Source organism: Oncorhynchus mykiss, chromosome 5, assembly GCF_057628025.1.
Source record: "Oncorhynchus mykiss isolate SJ-2025 chromosome 5, ASM5762802v1, whole genome shotgun sequence".
Lineage (NCBI taxonomy): Eukaryota > Metazoa > Chordata > Actinopteri > Salmoniformes > Salmonidae > Oncorhynchus > Oncorhynchus mykiss.
This window is the reverse complement of record NC_143026.1, coordinates 96,791,418-96,807,320: the sequence shown is the minus strand read 5'-3', so window position 1 is coordinate 96,807,320 and position 15,903 is coordinate 96,791,418. Positions and strand designations below refer to the sequence as shown.

General features: G+C 43.4%; 1 protein-coding gene across 2 annotated transcripts in view; it reads left to right on the top strand.

Annotated features, from left to right (window-relative positions):
• Nucleotides 1–15,903, top strand: part of oca2 (oculocutaneous albinism II) — a 196,412-nt gene that overhangs the window by 91,514 nt on the left and 88,995 nt on the right. The window contains exons 12-14 of one of the 2 annotated variants that reach the window (XM_036978983.2): nt 8,440–8,496; nt 10,946–11,070; nt 13,138–13,276. The exons of the other annotated variant lie outside the window; for it this stretch is intronic. Coding sequence (XP_036834878.2) covers nt 8,440–8,496; nt 10,946–11,070; nt 13,138–13,276 — 321 coding nt within the window. The remainder of the gene's footprint in view (nt 1–8,439; nt 8,497–10,945; nt 11,071–13,137; nt 13,277–15,903) is intronic. 2 annotated transcript variants of the gene reach the window in all.

Sequence of the window (15,903 nt, the reverse complement as noted above, 5' to 3'; positions counted from 1 at the left end):
CACTACTTTATACTACAGCCCTATTCCCTATATAGTGCACTACTTTATACTACAGCCCTATTCCCTATATACTGTAGTGCACTACTTTATACTACTGCCCTATTCCCTATATAGTGCACTACTTTATACTACAGCCCTATTCCCTATATAGTGCACTACTTTATACTACTGCCCTATTCCCTATATACTGTAGTGCACTACTTTATACTACTGCCCTATTCCCTATATAGTGCACTACTTTATACTACTGCCCTATTCCCTATATAGTGCACTACTTTATACTACTGCCATATTCCCTATATAGTGCACTACTTTATACTACTGCCCTATTCCCTATATACTGTAGTGCACTACTTTATACTACTGCCCTATTCCCTATATAGTGCACTACTTTATACTACTGCCCTATTCCCTATATACTGTAGTGCACTACTTTATACTACTGCCCTATTCCCTATATAGTGCACTACTTTATACTACTGCCCTATTCCCTATATAGTGCACTACTTTATACTACTGCCCTATTCCCTATATAGTGCACTACTTTATACTACAGCCCTATATAGTACACTACTTTATACTACAGCCCTATATAGTACACTACTTTATACTACTGCCCTATTCCCTATATACTGTAGTGCACTACTTTATACTACTGCCCTATTCCCTATATAGTGCACTACTTTATACTACTGCCCTATTCCCTATATAGTGCACTACTTTATACTACTGCCCTATTCCCTATATACTGTAGTGCACTACTTTATACTACTGCCCTATTCCCTATATAGTGCACTACTTTATACTACTGCCATATTCCCTATATAGTGCACTACTTTATACTACTGCCCTATTCCCTATATACTGTAGTGCACTACTTTATACTACTGCCCTATTCCCTATATACTGTAGTGCACTACTTTATACTACTGCCCTATTCCCTATATACTGTAGTGCACTACTTTATACTACTGCCCTATTCCCTATATAGTGCACTACTTTATACTACTGCCCTATTCCCTATATAGTGCACTACTTTATACTACTGCCCTATTCCCTATATACTGTAGTGCACTACTTTATACTACTGCCCTATTCCCTATATAGTGCACTACTTTATACTACTGCCCTATTCCCTATATAGTGCACTACTTTATACTACTGCCCTATTCCCTATATACTGTAGTGCACTACTTTATACTACTGCCCTATTCCCTATATAGTGCACTACTTTATACTACAGCCCTATTCCCTATATAGTGCACTACTTTATACTACTGCCCTATTCCCTATATAGTGCACTACTTTATACTACTGCCCTATTCCCTATATACTGTAGTGCACTACTTTATACTACTGCCCTATTCCCTATATAGTGCACTACTTTATACTACTGCCCTATTCCCTATATACTGTAGTGCACTACTTTATACTACTGCCCTATTCCCTATATAGTGCACTACTTTATACTACTGCCCTATTCCCTATATAGTGCACTACTTTATACTACTGCCATATTCCCTATATAGTGCACTACTTTATACTACTGCCCTATTCCCTATATACTGTAGTGCACTACTTTATACTACTGCCCTATTCCCTATATACTGTAGTGCACTACTTTATACTACTGCCCTATTCCCTAAATACTGTAGTGCACTACTTTATACTACTGCCCTATTCCCTATATAGTGCACTACTTTATACTACTGCCCTATTCCCTATATAGTGCACTACTTTATACTACTGCCCTATTCCCTATATACTGTAGTGCACTACTTTATACTACTGCCCTATTCCCTATATAGTGCACTACTTTATACTACTGCCCTATTCCCTATATACTGTAGTGCACTACTTTATACTACTGCCCTATTCCCTATATAGTGCACTACTTTATACTACTGCCCTATTCCCTATATAGTGCACTACTTTATACTACTGCCCTATTCCCTATATAGTGCACTACTTTATACTACTGCCCTATTCCCTATATAGTGCACTACTTTATACTACTGCCCTATTCCCTATATAGTGCACTACTTTATACTACTGCCCTATTCCCTATATAGTGCACTACTTTATACTACTGCCCTATTCCCTATATAGTGCACTACTTTATACTACTGCCCTATTCCCTATATACTGTAGTGCACTACTTTATACTACTGCCCTATTCCCTATATAGTGCACTACTTTATACTACAGCCCTATTCCCTATATAGTGCACTACTTTATACTACAGCCCTATTCCCTATATACTGTAGTGCACTACTTTATACTACTGCCCTATTCCCTATATAGTGCACTACTTTATACTACAGCCCTATTCCCTATATAGTGCACTACTTTATACTACTGCCCTATTCCCTATATACTGTAGTGCACTACTTTATACTACTGCCCTATTCCCTATATAGTGCACTACTTTATACTACTGCCCTATTCCCTATATAGTGCACTACTTTATACTACTGCCATATTCCCTATATAGTGCACTACTTTATACTACTGCCCTATTCCCTATATACTGTAGTGCACTACTTTATACTACTGCCCTATTCCCTATATAGTGCACTACTTTATACTACTGCCCTATTCCCTATATACTGTAGTGCACTACTTTATACTACTGCCCTATTCCCTATATAGTGCACTACTTTATACTACTGCCCTATTCCCTATATAGTGCACTACTTTATACTACTGCCCTATTCCCTATATAGTGCACTACTTTATACTACAGCCCTATATAGTACACTACTTTATACTACAGCCCTATATAGTACACTACTTTATACTACTGCCCTATTCCCTATATACTGTAGTGCACTACTTTATACTACTGCCCTATTCCCTATATAGTGCACTACTTTATACTACTGCCCTATTCCCTATATAGTGCACTACTTTATACTACTGCCCTATTCCCTATATACTGTAGTGCACTACTTTATACTACTGCCCTATTCCCTATATAGTGCACTACTTTATACTACTGCCATATTCCCTATATAGTGCACTACTTTATACTACTGCCCTATTCCCTATATACTGTAGTGCACTACTTTATACTACTGCCCTATTCCCTATATACTGTAGTGCACTACTTTATACTACTGCCCTATTCCCTATATACTGTAGTGCACTACTTTATACTACTGCCCTATTCCCTATATAGTGCACTACTTTATACTACTGCCCTATTCCCTATATAGTGCACTACTTTATACTACTGCCCTATTCCCTATATACTGTAGTGCACTACTTTATACTACTGCCCTATTCCCTATATAGTGCACTACTTTATACTACTGCCCTATTCCCTATATACTGTAGTGCACTACTTTATACTACTGCCCTATTCCCTATATAGTGCACTACTTTATACTACTGCCCTATTCCCTATATAGTGCACTACTTTATACTACTGCCCTATTCCCTATATACTGTAGTGCACTACTTTATACTACTGCCCTATTCCCTATATAGTGCACTACTTTATACTACAGCCCTATTCCCTATATAGTGCACTACTTTATACTACTGCCCTATTCCCTATATAGTGCACTACTTTATACTACTGCCCTATTCCCTATATACTGTAGTGCACTACTTTATACTACTGCCCTATTCCCTATATAGTGCACTACTTTATACTACTGCCCTATTCCCTATATACTGTAGTGCACTACTTTATACTACTGCCCTATTCCCTATATAGTGCACTACTTTATACTACTGCCCTATTCCCTATATAGTGCACTACTTTATACTACAGTCCTATTCCCTATATAGTGCACTACTTTATACTACTGCCCTATTCCCTATATAGTGCACTACTTTATACTACTGCCCTATTCCCTATATAGTGCACTACTTTATACTACTGCCCTATTCCCTATATAGTGCACTACTTTATACTACTGCCCTATTCCCTATATAGTGCACTACTTTATACTACTGCCCTATTCCCTATATAGTGCACTACTTTATACTACTGCCCTATTCCCTATATAGTGCACTACTTTATACTACTGCCCTATTCCCTATATAGTGCACTACTTTATACTACTGCCCTATTCCCTATATAGTGCACTACTTTATACTACTGCCCTATTCCCTATATAGTGCACTACTTTATACTACTGCCCTATTCCCTATATAGTGCACTACTTTATACTACTGCCCTATTCCCTATATAGTGCACTACTTTATACTACTGCCCTATTCCCTATATACTGTAGTGCACTACTTTATACTACTGCCCTATTCCCTATATAGTGCACTACTTTATACTACTGCCCTATTCCCTATATAGTGCACTACTTTATACTACAGTCCTATTCCCTATATAGTGCACTACTTTATACTACTGCCCTATTCCCTATATAGTGCACTACTTTATACTACAGTCCTATTCCCTATATACTGTAGTGCACTACTTTATACTACAGCCCTATTCCCTATATAGTGGACTACTTTATACTACTGCCCTATTCCCTATATAGTGCACTACTTTATACTACTGCCCTATTCCCTATATAGTGCACTACTTTATACTACAGTCCTATTCCCTATATAGTGCACTACTTTATACTACTGCCCTATTCCCTATATAGTGCACTACTTTATACTACTGCCCTATTCCCTATATACTGTAGTGCACTACTTTATACTACTGCCATATTCCCTATATACTGTAGTGCACTACTTTATACTACAGCCCTATTCCCTATATACTGTAGTGCACTACTTTATACTACTGCCCTATTCCCTATATAGTGCACTACTTTATACTACTGCCCTATTCCCTATATAGTGCACTACTTTATACTACTGCCCTATTCCCTATATACTGTAGTGCACTACTTTATACTACTGCCCTATTCCCTATATAGTGCACTACTTTATACTACTGCCCTATTCCCTATATAGTGCACTACTTTATACTACTGCCCTATTCCCTATATACTGTAGTGCACTACTTTATACTACTGCCCTATTCCCTATATACTGTAGTGCACTACTTTATACTACTGCCCTATTCCCTATATAGTGCACTACTTTATACTACTGCCCTATTCCCTATATACTGTAGTGCACTACTTTATACTACTGCCCTATTCCCTATATAGTGCACTACTTTATACTACTGCCCTATTCCCTATATACTGTAGTGCACTACTTTATACTACTGCCCTATTCCCTATATAGTGCACTACTTTATACTACTGCCCTATTCCCTATATAGTGCACTACTTTATACTACTGCCCTATTCCCTATATACTGTAGTGCACTACTTTATACTACTGCCATATTCCCTATATAGTGCACTACTTTATACTACAGCCCTATTCCCTATATACTGTAGTGCACTACTTTATACTACAGCCCTATTCCCTATATACTGTAGTGCACTACTTTATACTACTGCCCTATTCCCTATATAGTGCACTACTTTATACTACTGCCCTATTCCCTATATAGTGCACTACTTTATACTACTGCCCTATTCCCTATATAGTGCACTACTTTATACTACTGCCCTATTCCCTATATAGTGCACTACTTTATACTACTGCCCTATTCCCTATATACTGTAGTGCACTACTTTATACTACTGCCCTATTCCCTATATAGTGCACTACTTTATACTACTGCCCTATTCCCTATATAGTGCACTACTTTATACTACAGCCCTATTCCCTATATAGTGCACTACTTTATACTACTGCCCTATTCCCTATATACTGTAGTGCACTACTTTATACTACTGCCCTATTCCCTATATAGTGCACTACTTTATACTACTGCCCTATTCCCTATATACTGTAGTGCACTACTTTATACTACTGCCCTATTCCCTATATAGTGCACTACTTTATACTACTGCCCTATTCCCTATATAGTGCACTACTTTATACTACTGCCCTATTCCCTATATACTGTAGTGCACTACTTTATACTACTGCCCTATTCCCTATATAGTGCACTACTTTATACTACAGCCCTATTCCCTATATAGTGCACTACTTTATACTACAGCCCTATTCCCTATATAGTGCACTACTTTATACTACTGCCCTATTCCCTATATAGTGCACTACTTTATACTACTGCCCTATTCCCTATATACTGTAGTGCACTACTTTATACTACTGCCCTATTCCCTATATAGTGCACTACTTTATACTACAGCCCTATTCCCTATATACTGTAGTGCACTACTTTATACTACTGCCCTATTCCCTATATAGTGCACTACTTTATACTACTGCCCTATTCCCTATATAGTGCACTACTTTATACTACTGCCCTATTCCCTATATACTGTAGTGCACTACTTTATACTACTGCCCAATTCCCTATATACTGTAGTGCACTACTTTATACTACAGCCCTATTCCCTATGTATTGTAGTGCACTACTTTTGTAATAAACTATATTTGGAAGAGGGTGCCATTTTCTGTGCGACCTGAGCACCGGTTCAACCAGGAAACAAATCCCCCAGATAATTGTTGTAAGGATGGGCTTCTTAGCGATGCTGAAACAGTTAGCGATGTCGAAACAGTTAGCGATGCTGAAACAGTTAGCGATGTCGAAACAGTTAGCGATGCTGAAACAGTTAGCGATGCTGAAACACTTAGCGATACTGAAACAGTTAGCGATGCTGAAACACTTAGCGATACTGAAACAGTTAGCAATGCTGAAAGAGTTAGCGATACTGAAACAGTTAGCGATACTGAAACAGTTAGCGATACTGAAACAGTTAGCGATGTCAAAACAGTTAGCGATACTGAAACAGTTAGCGATACTGAAACAGTTAGCGATACTGAAACAGTTAGCGATACTGAAACAGCGATGCTGAAACAGTTAGCCATGTCGAAACAGTTAGCGATACTGAAACAGTTAGCGATGTCGAAACAGTTAGCGATGTCGAAACAGTTAGCGATGTCGAAACAGTTAGCGATGTCGAAACAGTTAGCGATGTCGAAACAGTTAGCGATACTGAAACAGTTAGCGATGTCGAAACAGTTAGCGATGTCGAAACAGTTAGCGATGTCGAAACAGTTAGCGATACTGAAATAGTTAGCGATGTCGAAACAGTTAGCGATGTCGAAACAGTTAGCTATGTCGAAACAGTTAGCGATGTCGAAACAGTTAGCGATGTCGAAACAGTTAGCGATACTGAAACAGTTAGCGATGTCGAAACAGTTAGCGATGTCGAAACAGTTAGCGATGTCGAAACAGTTAGCGATGTCGAAACAGTTAGCGATGTCGAAACAGTTAGCGATACTGAAACAGTTAGCGATACTGAAACAGTTAGCGATGTCGAAACAGTTAGCGATGTCGAAACAGTTAGCGATGTCGAAACAGTTAGCGATACTGAAACAGTTAGCGGTCAAATGGCACCCTACACCCTATGGGCCCTGGTCACCTTACACCCTATGGGCCCTGGTCACCCTACACCCTATGGGCCCTGGTCACCCTACACCCTATGGGCCCTGGTCACCCTACACCCTATGGGCCCTGGTCACCCTACACCCTATGGGCCCTGGTCACCTTACACCCTATGGGCCCTGGTCACCCTACACCCTATGGGCCCTGGTCACCCTACACCCTATGGGCCCTGGTCACCCTACACCCTATGGGCCCTGGTCACCCTACACCCTATGGGCCCTGGTCACCTTACACCCTATGGGCCCTGGTCACCCTACACCCTATGGGCCCTGGTCACCCTACACCCTATGGGCCCTGGTCACCCTACACCCTATGGGCCCTGGTCACCCTACACCCTATGGGCCCTGGTCACCCTACACCCTATGGGCCCTGGTCAAATGGCACCCTACACCCTATGGACCCTGGTCAAATGGAACCCTATACCCTATGGGCACTGGTCACCCTACACCCTATGGGCCCTGGTAAAATGGCACCCTACACCCTATGGGCCCTGGTCACCCTACACCCTATGGGCCCTGGTAAAATGGAACCCTATACCCTATGGGCACTGGTCAAATGGTAGCCTATGGACCCTGGTCAAAATTACTGCACTATCTATAAGGATTAGGATGCCATTAGGGAGGCATTACATATTATCCTTTGAAAACCCAGATCTTTGGATATGAATGGTGAATGGTGAATGGTGAAATGGTGTAATGGTGTAATGGTGAATGGTGAAATGGGGAATGGTGAAATGGGGAATGGTGAAATGGGGAATGGTGAAATGCAGTATTTAGTTGGGCCTATTAAAGTTTCATAATTGTTGCTTATACCAGTCTCATAACCGTTATATCAAATGACTGGTTCTCTGCATTGTGATTACAGATGGTTCTAGTTCTCTGCATTGTGATTACAGATGGTTCTAGTTCTCTGCATTGTGATTACAGATGGTTCTAGTTCTCTGCATTACAACAAGTTTCCTCTTTCCCTTACAGATGATTCTAGTTGCCATCTTCTCAGAGACTGGTTTCTTTGACTACTGTGCTGTGAAGGTGAGTTGGTCAACAGTGGCACTGTCCTGAGTGACTCTAAATTTATTTCCTACATTTCATTTGACCAGAACCCTGTGGGTCAAACGCAATGCCCCATATAGGGAACTAGCTTTGTGCTATTATTCCATCCTCTCTCCACGCTCATCCTCTCATCCTCTCTCCACGCTCATCCTCTCATCCTCTTTCCACTCTCATCCTCTCTCCACGCTCATCCTCTCATCCTCTCTCCACCCTGATCCTCTCTCCACCCTCATCCTCTCTCCACCCTCATCCTCTCATCCTCTCTCCACCCTCATTCTCTCTTCACTCTCATCCTCTCATCCTCTCTCCACGCTCATCCTCTCTCCACGCTCATCCTCTCTCCACGCTCATCCTCTCTCCACCCTCATCCTCTCTCCACGCTCATCCTCTCTCCATGCTCATCCTCATCCTCTCATCCTATCTCCACGCCCATCCCCTCTCCACGCTCATCCTCTCTCCACGCCCATCCTCTCTCCACGCTCATCCTCTCTCCACCCTCATCCTCTCTCCACTCTCATCCTCTCTCCACGCTCATCCTCTCTCCACTCTCATCCTCTCTCCACCCTCATCCTCTCTCCACCCTCATCCTCTCTCCATGCTCATCCTCTCTCCATGCTCATCCTCTCTCCACCCTCATCCTCTCTCCACTCTCATCCTCTCTTCACTCTCATCCTCTCATCCTCTCTCCTCGCTTATCCTCTCTCCATGCTCATCCTCTCTCCACCCTCATCCTCTCTCCACTCTCATCCTCTCTTCACTCTCATCCTCTCATCCTCTCTCCACGCTCATCCTCTCATCCTCTTTCCACTCTCATCCTCTCTCCACGCTCATCCTCTCATCCTCTCTCCACCCTGATCCTCTCTCCACCCTCATCCTCTCTCCACCCTCATCCTCTCATCCTCTCTCCACCCTCATTCTCTCTTCACTCTCATCCTCTCATCCTCTCTCCACGCTCATCCTCTCTCCACGCTCATCCTCTCTCCACGCTCATCCTCTCTCCACCCTCATCCTCTCTCCACGCTCATCCTCTCTCCATGCTCATCCTCATCCTCTCATCCTATCTCCACGCCCATCCCCTCTCCACGCTCATCCTCTCTCCACGCCCATCCTCTCTCCACGCTCATCCTCTCTCCACCCTCATCCTCTCTCCACTCTCATCCTCTCTCCACGCTCATCCTCTCTCCACTCTCATCCTCTCTCCACCCTCATCCTCTCTCCACCCTCATCCTCTCTCCATGCTCATCCTCTCTCCATGCTCATCCTCTCTCCACCCTCATCCTCTCTCCACTCTCATCCTCTCTTCACTCTCATCCTCTCATCCTCTCTCCTCGCTTATCCTCTCATCTCTCCATGCTCATCCTCTCTCCACCCTCATCCTCTCTCCACCCTCATCCTCTCTCCACACTCATCCTCTCTCCACCCTCATCCTCTCTCCACACTCATCCTCTCTTCACTCTCATCCTCTCTCCATGCTCATCCTCTCTCCACCCTCATCCTCTCTCCACTCTCATCCTCTCTTCACTCTCATCCTCTCATCCTCTCTCCACGCTTATCCTCTCATCTCTCCATGCTCATCCTCTCTCCACCCTCATCCTCTCTCCACCCTCATCCTCTCTCCACACTCATCCTCTCTCCACCCTCATCCTTTCTCCACACTCATCCTCTCTTCACTCTCATCCTCTCATCCTCTCTCCACGCTCATCCTCTCTCCACGCTCATCCTCTCTCCACCCTCATCCTCTCTTCACTCTCATCCTCTCTCCACGCTTATCCTCTCATCCCCTCTCCACCCTCATCCTCTCTCCACCCTTATCCTCTCTCCACCCTCATCCTCTCTTCACTCTCATCCTCTCATCCTCTCTCCACGCTCATCCTCTCATCTTCTCTCCACCCTCATCCTCTCTTCACCCTCATCCTCTCTCCACACTCATCCTCTCATCCCCTCTCCACCCTCATCATCTCTCCACCCTCATCCTCTCATCCTCTCTCCACGCTCATCCTCTCATCTTCGCTCCACCCTCATCCTCTCTTCACCCTCATCCTCTCCTCTCTCATCCTCTCATCTTCTCTCCACCCTCATCCTCTCTTCACCCTCATCCTCACTCCACGCTCATCCTCTCATCCACTCTCCACCCTCATCCTTTCTCCACCCTCATCCTCTCTTCACTCTCATCCTCTCATCCTCTCTCCACTCTCATCCTCTCATCTTCTCTCCATGCTCATCCTCTCTCCACCCTCATCCTCTCATCCTCTCTTCACCCTCATCCTCCCACCCTCTCTCTACCCTCATCCTCTCTCCACCCTCATGGAGTGAATAATTTAGATTAAATCATATTTAGTGAGTATTTTAGGTGTAATCAAATATAATGAATATTTTCGGTGTAATAATATTTAGTGAATGTTTAACATATCTCCTTTCCCACCTCCAGGCCTACCAGCTGTCCAGAGGCAAGGTCTGGCCCATGATCATCATCCTGTGTCTCATAGCAGCCATCCTGTCTGCCTTCCTGGACAACGTGACGACTATGATGCTCTTTACTCCTGTCACCATCAGGTACAGTGTAATAACCATCAGGTACAGTGTAATAACCATCAGGTACAGTGTAATAACCATCAGGTACAGTGTAATAACCATCAGGTACAGCTGTCACCATCAGGTACAGTGTAATAACCATCAGGTACAGCTGTTACCATCAGGTACAGTGTAATAACCATCAGGTACGGTGTAATAACCATCAGGTACAGTGTAATAACCATCAGGTACAGCTGTTACCATCAGGTACAGTGTAAACCCACAGCTGTCACCATTGCATGATAATCCCAGGCCTGATGCACACTGTAAACATAGGGAGAATCTGCTTTGCATACTCATCGCCTCCTTCTCAAAACCCATTGGAAGAAAAAGCTATTGAGCTCCCTCCCCAGTGGCCTGTAGGTAACCATCATCAAACCAGACCTGCTCTGCAAACTGGATAAAGCATCTCAAGCTTTCTGTGGTCTCTGCTGTTTACAACACTCTACTCCCCCCCCCCCCTCTCTCTCTGTCTCTCCCCCCTCTCTTTCCCCCCTCTCTCCCTTTCCCCTCCCTTTCTCTCTCTCTGTCTCTCTCTCTCTCTCCCCCCTCTCTTTCCCCCTCTCTCCCTTTCCCCTCCCTTTCTCTCTCTCTCTCTCTCTGTCTCTCTCTCTCTCCCCCCTCTCTTTCCCCCTCTCTCCCTTTCCCCTCTCTCTCTCTCTCTCTCTCTCTGTCTCTCTCTCTCTCTACCCCCTCTCTTTCCCCCCTCTCTCCCTTTCCCCTCCCTTTCTCTCTCTCTCTCTGTCTCTCTCTCTCTCTACCCCCTCTCTTTCCCCCCTCTCTCCCTTTCCCCTCCCTTTCTCTCTCTCTCTGTCTCTCTCTCTCTCTCTCTCTCTCTCTCTGTCTCTCTCTCTCTCCCCCCTCTCTTTCCCCCCCTCTCTCCCTTTCCCCTCCCTTTCTCTCTCTCTCTCTCTCTGTCTCTCTCTCTCTCTCTCTCTCTCTCTCTCTCTGTCTCTCTCTCTCTCCCCCTCTCTTTCCCCCCTCTCTCCCTTTCCCCTCTCTCTCTCTCTCTCTCTCTCTGTCTCTCTCTCTCTCTACCCCCTCTCTTTCCCCCCTCTCTCCCTTTCCCCTCCCTTTCTCTCTCTCTCTCTGTCTCTCTCTCTCTCTCCCCCCTCTCTTTCCCCCCCTCTCTCCCTTTCCCCTCTCTCTCTCTCTCTCTCTCTCCCACCCTCTTTCCTTTTCAATTCAATTCAGTTATGTTTTTTGTAATGGGAAACAAATGTTTTCATTGTCGAAGCAAAAGGAATACACAATCAACAAAAGGGAAGTTAATCAAATCAAATCCAACTTTATTAGTCACGTGCACCGAATACGACAATTGGTGACCTTACAGTGAAACTCTTACTTACAAGTCCTTAACCAAGAGTTTAGTCTATTTGGTAAATATTTTCTTAAGTATAAAATAATACTAAAAAGTATCACAATAAGAATAACTAGGCTATATACAGGGTGTTACGGTACAGAGTCAATGTGGAGGCTATATACAGGGTATTACGGTACAGAGTCAATGTGGAGGCTATATACAGGGTGTTACGGTACAGAGTCAATGTGGAGGCTATATACAGGGTGTTACGGTACAGAGTCAATGTGGAGGCTATATACAGGGGGTACCGGTACAGAGTCTATGTGGAGGCTATATACAGGGTATTACGGTACATAGTCAGTGTGTAGGGGTACAGGCTAGTTAGTTGAGGTAATGTGTAGATGTAGGTGGGGGTGAAGTGACTATGCAGAGATAACAAACAGCGAGTAGCAGCAGTGAACAAAAGGAGAGGGGGGGTCAATGTAAATAGTCCGGTGGCGATTTTATTAATTGTTCAGAAATAAACAAGTTCATGTTAGTAAACATTACACTCACAAAAGTTTTAATAGAATAGAATATAGACAATTCAAATGTTATATATTATTGATTATGTACAGTGTTGTAACAATGGCCAAGTAGTACGAAGTGGAAAATAAATGGGTTATAAATATAGGCTGTAATTACTATGTTTTGTGCTATCTAAATTATTTCCCCCCCCTCTCTTTCTTTCCCCCTGGTTCCTGTAGGTTATGTGAGGTCCTCAACCTTGACCCCAGACACGTCCTGATAGCTGAGGTGATCTTCACCAACATCGGAGGAGCGGCAACAGCAGTCGGGGATCCACCCAACGTTATCATCGTCTCCAACCAGGACCTCCGGAAGAGTGTAGGACTCTGTTATCACGTCTTAGAATGCTTCTCTAATGGCACCCTATTCCCTATATAGAGCACTACTGTTGACCAGGGAATGCACCCTATTCCCTATATAGAGCACTACTGTTAACCAGGGCCTGCACCCTATTCCCTATATAGAGCACTACTGTTGACCAGGGAATGCACCCTATTCCCTATATAGAGCACTGTTAACCAGGGCCTGCACCCTATTCCCTATATAGAGCACTACTGTTGACCAGGGAATGCACCCTATTCCCTATATAGAGCACTACTGTTGACCAGGGAATGCACCCTATTCCCTATATAGAGCACTACTGTTGACCAGGGAATGCACCCTATTCCCTATATAGAGCACTACTGTTGACCAGGGAATGCACCCTATTCCCTATATAGAGCACTACTGTTGACTATTTTTTTTACCAAGGTCTGTAGATATACGGATCCTGATATAGGGAATATGCGGGACACAGACTTACTGTGAACCTAACTCGAGGTTTAAATCAGTGTGTTGGGTCACTGGGTCACTGGGTCACTGGGTCGGGCCTTGAACTGGTAAGGAAACAATAATAACACAGACTGGTTGTGAACTTAACTCGAGGTTTAAATCAGTGTGTTGGGTCACTGGGTCGGGCCTTGAACTGGTAAGGATACAATAATAACACAGACTGGTTGTGAACTTAACTCGAGGTTTAAATCAGTGTGTTGGGTCACTGGGTCGGGCCTTGAACTGGTAAGGATACAATAATAACACAGACTGGTTGTGAACTATAAGACACCTGGTGAAGGGGACGTTATTTAACTAGGCAAGTCAGTTAAGAACAAATTATTATTTACAATGATGGCCAAGAAACAGTCTTGTTCAGGGGCAGAACGGCAGATTTTTATCTTGTCAGATCGGGGATTCGATCCAGCAACCTTTCGGTTACTAGTCCAACGCTCTAACTACTAGGCTACCAGCATTATAAGGCTGTGTTGAGACATTGACTCATCAATGACCCAGCTCAGACTTTCAGCATGGTTACAGGGAAGCACGTTCAGCAAGCACTTACACAAATGACTAATGATTGGCTGAGAGAAATTGATGATAAAAAGATTGTGGGAGCTGTTTTGTTAGACTTCAGTGCGACGTTTGACAGTATCGATCATAGTCTGCTGCTGGAAAAACATACAGTACCAGTCAAAGTTTGGACACCTACTCATTCAAGGGTTTTTCTTTATTTTTACTATTTTCTACATTGTAGAATAATAATGAAGACATCAAAACTATGAAATAACACATCCTGTAGTAAGTAAATCAAAATATATTTAATATTTGAGATTCTTCAAAGTAGCCACCCTTTGCCTTGATGACAGCTTTGCACATTCTTGGCATTCTCTCAACCAGCTTCATGATGTAGTCACCTGGAATGAAGAATCTCAAATATGAGATATATTTTGTATGGTTTAACACTTTTTTAGTTACTACATGATTCCATATGTGTTATTTAAAAGTTTTGCTGTCTTCACTATATTCTACAATGTAAAACAGTAAAACATTAAGAAAAACCCTTGGATGAGTAGGTGTGTCCAAACATTTGACTGGTACTGTAGATATGTGAAACCAGGTAACAAGGCAGGATGCACCTGAGCTCAATTTCGAGTTTCATAGCAAAGGGTCTGAATACTTATGTAAACAAGGTATTTCAGTTTTTAATTTTTAATACATTTGCAAACATTTATATAAACCTGTTTTCGCTTATGGAGTATTGTGTGTAGATTCGTTTTAATTACTATTATTTTTATTTAGAATAAGGCTGTAACGTAACAAAATGTGGGAAAAGTAAAGGGGCCTGAATACTTTCCGAAGGCACTGTATGTGTGCCAGTGTGTGCCAGTGTGTGCCCGTGTGTGCCAGTGTGTGCCAGTGTGTGCCCGTGTGTGCCAGTGTGTGCCAGTGTGTGCCCGTGTGTGCCAGTGTGTGCCCGTGTGTACGTGCATGCTTGAGTGTGTGTGTACACAACAGGTGGCATCCACAGATTTTCCTGGTAATTGGGTGTCATCTCCTGTAGCCGGTAACCCGTGGTGACAGCTCTGGCATTAGTAGCTGCTGGACCGCCATTGGGCTGCCAGACACCCTGTAAACCAATCAGAGTGGCTCACTCCCCAGGCTCTACCTGGCCTGTAACCAATCACAGCATATCACACCTTAGGCTGCTGAATGTAGACAGACAAACAGCACCTTGATGTTTTAAGACAGCCACAGACTAGACCACATGCACCCACGGTGCACCCCAAATGGCCACCTATTCTCTATACTGTGCACTTGTAGATTTTTAGTTGGCTGACTTGATTAGCAGCGTCTTGCTGACTGTAAAGTGGGGCATGAACAAATGATGAGGGAATGAGATCTCCTCATTTACAAGGTGGTATCTGCATTACCCTAAAAAATGCACACACACACACACACACACACGCTTACGCGCACACGCACACACACACAGAACATGTGTTTTAGGATACCACACTATTTATAAAAGGAGACAGTTGTTGAGTCTCAAATGGAACCCTATTCCCATAGCCCCTATTTAGAGACCATATCCCCTATATAGAGACCATATCCCCTATATAGAGACCATATCC